The 7872-nt window shown below is 67.1% G+C and overlaps 2 protein-coding genes across 4 annotated transcripts; both read right to left on the bottom strand.

Annotated features, from left to right (window-relative positions):
- Window positions 1–32: 32 nt before the first annotated feature.
- Window positions 33–1815, bottom strand: LOC118166802 (gap junction alpha-3 protein-like). The gene has a single exon (XM_035325967.1). It carries the CDS (start codon window positions 1383–1385, stop codon window positions 252–254), a length of 1134 nt encoding a protein of 377 aa, XP_035181858.1. The 5' UTR covers window positions 1386–1815; the 3' UTR covers window positions 33–251.
- Window positions 1816–1968: 153 nt separating this feature from the next.
- On the bottom strand, window positions 1969–4907 carry GJB1 (gap junction protein beta 1). 3 transcript variants are annotated; one of them, XM_035325968.1, is made up of 2 exons: window positions 4751–4907; window positions 1969–2995 (listed from the first exon to the last, which is right to left on the bottom strand). In XM_035325968.1, exon 2 carries the CDS (start codon window positions 2981–2983, stop codon window positions 2147–2149), a length of 837 nt encoding a protein of 278 aa, XP_035181859.1. In that variant the 5' UTR covers window positions 2984–2995; window positions 4751–4907; the 3' UTR covers window positions 1969–2146. The 3 variants fall into 3 exon arrangements, with proteins under 3 accessions (XP_035181859.1, XP_035181860.1, XP_035181861.1); XM_035325969.1 differs by having other exon boundaries at window positions 4740–4859; XM_035325970.1 differs by lacking the exon at window positions 4751–4907 and adding an exon at window positions 3799–3924.
- Between the last annotated feature and the right edge of the window lie 2965 nt (window positions 4908–7872).

Genomic DNA, 7872 nt, shown 5'->3' with positions numbered 1-7872 from the left:
CCGCGGTGCCCATGGGCAGAGCACGAGTCAGATGAGTTGCATTGAGTGTTTATTTGCTCCCCAGGGCTGATGGGCTGGGCTAGCGGTGTTTGCCCCTGCCCCAGCCTGGTCCTGCTGCTCCTGGGACATTGCACTGGCCATGGGGTCTGTGCTGTGGGGCCTGGCAGGTCCTTGAGATGGAACCACAGCCATGGCCACCACGGCAGCCTGCGCATCGCCCATCCCTGAGCATCCCAACATGCCGGCTGCGTTCACACCGCCAGGTCCCCCACTCGCGCCTTCCCGCGGGACCCGCTGGCCACCCCCAGCCACGCGCCAGCCTTCCCCAGGGGTGCCAGGCCGTGGTGGGGTCTGCTGCCATCCGTGAGGCTGCCGCCACCAGGCAAGGTGACACGGGCGCTGCGGGGCTCTGTAGGGCCACCAGGGCCGGGCAGGACTTGGGACCTGGGATGCGGTCCCTGCCGGCACTTGGTGAAGCCCAGGTGGTAGATCTCCACCAGGTTCAGCAGCAGGGACACACAGGCCACCCCCAGCATGAAGAGGATGAAGATGGTCTTCTCGGTGGGCCGGGAGATGTAGCAGTTGACGGTGTTGGGGCAGGGCCAGCGGCTGCAGGTGTAGAGGGGCTTCAGCTCAAACCCATACAAGGCGTACTGACCCGCGATGAAGCCCATCTCAAAGAGAGCCTTGAAGACAACGTTGCAGACGTAAGTCCTCAGGATGGCCCCCCGCATCTGGACCCGGCCCCGCATGTCCCCCGTTTGGAGCGGGGGCTGCCTGGGGTGCTGCCGCCTGGCCCCGCCGCCAGCCCGTGCCACCGCTCGCTGCTGCGCCTTCTCCTCCAGGTGCACCAGGTGCAGGATGTGTCCCAAGTACACGAGGCTGGGGGTGGAGACGAAGATGATCTGCAGGACCCAGAAGCGGAGGTGGGAGAGGGGGAAGGTGCTGTCGTAGCAGGCGTTCTGGCAGCCGGGCTGCTGCGTGTCGCAGGAGAAGCCAGCCAGCTCGTCGCCCCAGACCCGTTCGGCGGCCGCCCCCAGCACCAGGATGCGGAAGACGAAGAGGACGGTGAGCCACACCTTCCCCACCACCGTGGAGTGCTCCTGGGCACTCTCCAGCAGCCGCCCCAGCAGGCTCCAGTCCCCCATGGCGCGCGGCACTGCGCCCTGCAAGACAGCCGCGCTCCAGACACACGGACAGCTGCCCAACCGCGACCCTGCCCCCGGGCGGACATGCGGGGCCCTGAGCTGGGGCTGTCCCCACCTCGCGTCCCATGGGACACCCTGACCTGGCCGGGGAGGGCGGCGGGAGCAAAGGCTTCCGTCAGAAAGCAGCCCCCAGCAAGGTGGCCATGGCCACTGCGGGGCACAGCGCGGTGCCGGCATGGGGACCCCTCACCGTTGTGGGTGCGCGGGGCACAGCCCGGTGCTCCCACGCCGTCAGCTCCTGCGCAGGGGTGCAGGGTGCTGCGAGGCCCCTTCCCAGTGCGCAGCGGGGTGCAGACAGGTCCGCCCGGCTCCGTCTGTCCGTCTGTCCACCCGACAGCGGGCACGGGGTTATCAGGGCGTGATGCAGCTGCGGGCCCCATTGGCTTTCTTTGTGACTGGCAGATGAAGCAGCCACTGGGGGAAATTTTTCCCCTCTATTTTTGGTCCGGGTACCTTTCTAAATATACTTGGGGCTGCAGGGGCTAGTGCTCAATGCCACCAGAGGGTCACTGCTCCCGCACGCGTGCTGCCAGGGCTCCATGCAGGGACCACAGCCCCCCAGGCCCCAGCATCCCCCACCCACGTATGGGGCCGGCCGGCCCCGTGCATGGGGAAGCATCCCCAGAGGTGGGTGGCAGGAGCCTGGCTGCACCCAGACCCGCTCCTCTCCTCTCTGCCTGGCCGGGCAGGGGCGGGCACCCCATGCTGGCACCGCAGCCCCCGGCACATCCCAGCCGGAGCAGAAAGCAGGGAGGCAGCGCCTGAGAACGGAGATTTAATGGCCCGAGCGCGCAGCAGCGGCCGTGCCCTCCTCGCTGTCCGGGAGGGCTGGCACCGGGGGGTGCTGTATTCAGGCTGAGGGCGGCGTGGGGCCCCCCCTGGGGCTGGGGGGAGGCTGTGGGGCAGGGCCGAGGGCTGCAGCCCCTGCGGCGTGGGCCTTAGCAGGTGGAGCAGCGGTCGCCCTTCTCCTGCAGCCCGGGGTTGCGGCGCAGCATGTCCTTGAGGGAGCCGTCCTGCTCCGTCAGCAGCTGGTTGATCTCGTTCTGCTTGTACTCGGAGAGCTTGTGCCCGTAGAAAGAGCCCTTCCCTGATGAGGGGTTGGAGTTCTGCCGGCCCCGGCGGGCGCAGGCCCGCACCACCAGGTAGACCAGCTCGGCCATGTTGAGCACGATGCAGATGCTGGAGGTGACCAGCATGAAGACGGTGAAGATGGTCTTCTCGGTGGGCCGGGAGATGAAGCAGTCGACGGTGTTGGGGCAGGGGTAGGCCTCGCACTTGACCAGCCGCACCATCTGGTAGCCCGGGTAGATCATGTAGAAGATGTACATGAACACTGCCTCGAAGAGCAGCCTGAAGACCACGCTGAAGACATACGTCCACCACAGCGAGCCCGCGATGCGTATCTTGTGCTTCTTCACCTCCTCCAGGTGCTTGGCGTCCCCGTGCCCCGTCATCATCAGCAGCTTCTTCTCCTGGTGCTGCTGGTAGGCCACGTGCATGGCCACCAGCAGGGCTGGCGTGGTGACGAGGATGAGCTGCAGGGCCCACAGGCGGATGTGTGAGATGGGGAAGAAGTGGTCGTAGCAGACGCTGTTGCAGCCTGGCTGCTGCGTGTTGCAGGTGAAGGCAGACTTCTCGTCCCCCCAGACGCTCTCGGCCGCCACCACCAGCACCATGATCCTGAAGATGAAGATGACGGAGAGCCAGATGCGCCCGATGGCAGTGGAGTGGCGGTTCACCCCGCTCAGCACCGCGTAGAGGCCGGCCCAGTTCATCGTTCCTCACGCCTGCGGGAGCGAGAAGCGGCGTTAGGAGGGGGAAGGTCCCCGGGCTGAGAGGGACCTCCCAGGCGGGCGGCAGGACGGACAGACAGCAGGACAGCAGCTCAGGGCAGCGTTTTGCCTGCAGCAGGCAGGAGATCAGCCTCATGGCTCTGCCGTCCCCATGCCACCAGCCCAGCTCCGGGGGTGGCAGCAGAGTGTGGAGCTGGGACGAGGGAGCGGGCAGCAGGCTCTGCGTGCTCCCGGGACAGCAAATTGCCCCGGCTGCTCCTCGTCTGGATGGGGGAGGGCTGCCCCGCCACTCCAGTCATGGCCGGGGGGGCAAAGGGCTCCCAGCTGGCGGCCAAGAGCTGCTGCTGGCTCCGGCTGCGGGGCCTCTCTGCCTCCCCCTGCAAGGGCCGGGGACAGAAGAGCCCCTGTCACCTCTGTCACAAGGCAGCCGAGGGGCCCCGCTCCTGCCCTGCCACCCCATGCTGGCACCAGGCTCCCCACCTGCGGCTACTGCAGAGGATAGGGGCAAAGCTCCTGGACCCCCATCCACACCCAGTGCTGAGCTCTGCCCCAGCACCTCCCTGTCCTGCGCTGCCACACTCATCGCCCCACAGCCCCGGGCACGGTGTCCCCATGGGCAGCTAGCTATGCATTGCCTCCCTCCTTCGGCACCATCCCTGCCTGGGGTGACCCCGCACCCCAAGCACTGGCACCGAGCAGCCCCGGGGGCTGCTCCCCACCTGGGCACGAGGCCAGCCCAAGGCTGGGGGCCAGGACCTGCCAGCTGGCCCCGGCGCAGAGTGCCCCATGGCGCATACCTGCTGGTGAGGAAGGGTCCTCGTGAGCCGCCCCCAAAGGCCCCTCTAAGGTCTCATGTCTCCAGCAGGAGAGCTCTGCTCCGCCTGCCCTCGTCTCTGTCCACCACTGCCCTGCACTGGAGGTCATATGCTGCCTTATAAACTATTTACATACAATGGGGCCTTTATGGGCCCCTGAACAACACACTTTAGCATTCAGATCCAACGCCCTGACTTCCGCCCACCCCAGCCAAACAAAGTGCCTGTGTGCTGCGTTCCCGCTCCCACCTTGCTCCGCGCCGAGCACGGATGTGGCCCCACGGCTGCCGGCCGGGGGGGTGCCCACTGCCACAGGCATCGCACGGGATGGCGGCCACCTGCATGGCTGGGTGCCACCGATGGGACAGCCAGGACCCCGCGCTGGCGGCGACGGTGGTGGGAGAGTCCCAACATGGCCCTGGGGACGCTCACTTCCCTGGATGGTGAGCAGGGAAGGGCCTGAGACACGTGCCAGGACGCAGAGCTGAGCCCAGCCACGTGCCTGTCCGCATGGATGGCACCACGGCCTGGGCTGGGGGCTGGCTGCTCCCCAGCACAGCACTGAGCGTCCGTGGGACCCGTGGGGTTGTGAATGGCCCCCGTGGGCAGCCCTGGGTAGGGAGCAGCCACACACAGCAAGAGCTTCCAGCTCAGGGCCCCATGGCACTGCTGGCATGGCCGAGCTGAAGGAGGTGGCAGGCAGCAAAGCCACCCTTGATGGCTCCTATCCCGCAGCCCAGGGTGCGAGCACTCAGACCAGGAGCTGCGCAAATCGTGGTGGGCAAAGGCCCTGCTCTGCTCCTCACCCTGCTCCCCCCGTCCCACCCCAGCTCTGCTCTCGCTGGACCCCACGGTGAGACCCCAACATCTCCCCCGGGGTCCCCAGCTGGGGGCTGTGGAAGCCTCCCCGGTGCGGTGCCCGCCTTGCTCTCACCTCCACGTGGGGCTTGCTCCCAGAAAGGCTCCCAGCGCCGTGTCCTAAGTGCACAGCAGAGCACCTGGACTTTATACTGACCCGCCGCGCCACCCACCCCCTCCCAAACAGCTCAGTGCTTTCCAGGACCTGCTCCCTGCTGAGCAAACACCACAGGTGTGTCCAACACACTCCCACGAGGCACCCACCCCGTCGCTGCCGCCAAGCATCCCCTGGGGGTGTTCCAGGGGTCACTGCGGCACCCTGGGGGAGCTGAAACCCCCCCGTGGGGTCCCCTTGGCTGCACCCTTTGTCTGGGAGCATCCTCCCTGCCACGTGTTTAAGCCAGGCACACGCACCGCGATGCTGTGACACTGCGGCACCGTGGCCCCGTCCCGCTCTCCCCATGGGGACACGGCACCCGCGACGCGCCCCTTGGGGCTGTCGGCTGTTCCTGGGGAGAAGGGGGGTGGTGAGCAGCCGGATCAGCAGTGTAAAAGTGCAGCCGGGGAAGGCAAACAGCCTGTCAACCATTAACCGGGCTGGCAGCCCACTCCAAGGTCCCGCCGCCGAGCAGGGAGCGAGGCCACGCGGCGCGCTGGGACGCGACGACCCTGCGGGGCTGCGGGGCTGGGGAGCCGGCCGTGGGGAGCCGGCGGGGCGCGGGGCGCGGGGCGCGGGGTGCGGGGTGCGGGGTGCGGGGGGGACCGCCCCGAGCCGCTGCCGCAATCTCAGCCCCGATAAGCGGCTGAGTCAGCACGGCTCGGCCCTGCGCCGCCGGAGGGGGACCGGGGAGGGAGGCGGCGGCAGGTGGCGCTGCGGGGCCGGGCCGGGCCGAGCCGGGCCGGGCCGGGCCGGGGCCGGGCCGGGGGAACCGCGGGGCTGGGAGCGCGGCGGGGCCGGCGGCTGGGGGGGGCACCCGGGCTCCGCAGGGCGCTCAGCTGCTGCCCGGGAGCCCGGCAAAGACAGTAAAAATAGAATTAATTAATTAGCAAAGCATAAATGAGAATGCATAAATAAATAAATAAGGGGGGGGGGGGGATAATAGAATGGGGAGGAGGGGCTCGGCGGCGTTGCGGGTGTCCTGCTGGTGCCGGTGCTCCGGGGATGCGGAGGAGGCCGGCGGGGAGGCGGTCGGGGGCTCTGCGGCTGCTGCCCTTTGTGCCCGGCCTCTGGACCCTGCTGCTGTTTGCGGTGGCAGAAGCCTTGTGCAAAAGGCTGCAGGCCAGGACAGGCTGTACCTGCGGGGACAGGACCAGGCGCAGCCAGCACTGTCCCCTGCCTCCAGAAAACTGCCCCGCCGGGGACTGCCCAGAGCAAAAACGGGCTCTTAGCTAATGATATTAATCATGAGGTGAGTGTGGCGGCTGATATGTGAGGACATGGGCATGGCGAGACGACAAGATAGGCTGGGGCGAGCCAACATCCGTGTGGCGGGACGGGGTGACGCAGCGGTGCCGGCAGCCTTGGCACCCCGCTGGGGTCAGAGGTCTCAGAGCCTGGCAGTCCACGTTGAAACGGTGATACATAGAGTCTCTGACACACATCGGGTACCAGGAGGAGAAGGGTGCTGCTTCAGCGCCACCTTTGCCCGGGCTGATGGTGACACAGGCGTCCCCCGATGCCACCCCCTAAGAGACAAACCCCCTCCTCTGCGTCAGCCCTGTGGGCAAGCACAGCAATGCTTTGTGCTGCCACAGCGGGGTCAGAGGGGAGCGCGGCGCTCAGCCAGGTTGTGCAGCCTCACAAAGCCACGTCTCGTCCTGTGCCCTGCTGCATCAGGGGTGTGGGGACCAGGGTCAGGACCAGGAGGACCAGGACCAGGGCACTGTCCTAGTGGTGCTGCCGTACCAAGCCCTGCGCTCTTGCTGGCTGTGGCTCCTGGAGCAGGCAGGGACCAGACACAGGTCACTCGTATCACTCGTACCTTCCCCGTGCCAGGCTGGCTTTGCAGCTCAGTTCCCTTTTGCTTCTCTTTGCCAGCAGCCCTAAACATGTCCCCTGGAGCTGAGGATGTCCCTTGTTACCACACAGATGTTAACCGCAAATACCCTCGGGGACACGGTGTCCCCTGGGCTTTGCCAGGTCTCCAAAGAAAGGCTGCTGATGGTCAAGGACACCCGGAGCAGATGGCAGGCTTGGGAGTTCTGCAAAGGCAGTAGCTTAACAGCAGCGTGTCCCCTGTCACCAGCTTGCACGCAGGGTCCTGGCTAGGGGGGGGCAGGCAGGGACAGCGGGCAGCTGGGGCTGTGCGAGGACGGGGGCACAGAAGGGCAGGGCCAGCCCCTGTTGTGGGGCAGAAACCATCTCCCCTTCGAGCGGAGGGGACTGCGGGGTGGGCAGCTGGCGGCGGTGCTGGTGTCACCGGGATGGGGGCCACCAGCCCCCGGGCAGGGCTGGCCCCACTGCTCGAATTGTGGCGAGCGGGCTGTGGCTGGAGCTGTGCTGCAGAGCACTGGCATTTCCATGGCAACCCGTCCCCCGTGGACCGATGTGGGTTTCCATCCCGATGTGGGTTTCCATCCCCATTCCTCTTGCAGCTGGACCAGTGCGAGGGAGTGCCCTGGGTGTGTCTGACCAGAGGGGATGCTCTTGGGGCAGTGCTGGATGGGACAGTGGGGTCAGGGTTTGGGCTGCAGGCTGAGCAGCCGACCCCATCTCCGACCCCGACCCTGTGGGAACACCTCTGCTTCCAGCGAGCGATAGTCCTGGGGAAGGCACAGCCCCGGGCCCCTCTGGGTGCCCCTTGGCATCATGCAGCGGCGCCCGGCACGCTGCCTGCCTTCCCACCTCCATCCACCCCTTGGTGAGGGGTCTGCCACCCCCATCCCATGCTCCCTGCCTTGTGCTGGCTTTCGGGACAAGGACACCCCCCAGCGAGGCGCAGCACCCCGCACAGCACCCTGCACAGCACCCGCCTATCCCCACCCCCCCCCCCCCAGCCCCAGCCCTCGGCCCTGGCTCCACTGCGTGTGCGCTGCCTGGAGGCGATTCAGGCCCCATGCCTGGTTTCCATGGCAACCCCAGTTGAAATTACATTAAAAAGAAATGAAACCAGCAGCTTTTCTGGTAGGCAAGCAGGGGGAGGGGAGCGGGGCTGGGCAGGGTGGGGGGCTCGGAGGGAGGGGACCCGTGGTGTCAAT

The sequence above is a fragment of the Oxyura jamaicensis genome, chromosome 4 (genome assembly GCF_011077185.1).
Source record: "Oxyura jamaicensis isolate SHBP4307 breed ruddy duck chromosome 4, BPBGC_Ojam_1.0, whole genome shotgun sequence".
Classification (NCBI taxonomy): Eukaryota; Metazoa; Chordata; class Aves; order Anseriformes; family Anatidae; genus Oxyura; species Oxyura jamaicensis.
Note: the sequence above shows the minus strand (reverse complement) of the source record. Positions and strands in the feature narration are given on the sequence as shown.

Excerpts from the sequence above, each read along its gene's own strand:
- LOC118166802 (XM_035325967.1), bottom strand. The coding sequence starts at position 1,385 with ATGCCGGCACCGCGCTGTGCCCCGCAGTGGCCATGGCCACCTTGCTGG.
- GJB1 (XM_035325968.1), bottom strand. The coding sequence starts at position 2,983 with ATGAACTGGGCCGGCCTCTACGCGGTGCTGAGCGGGGTGAACCGCCAC.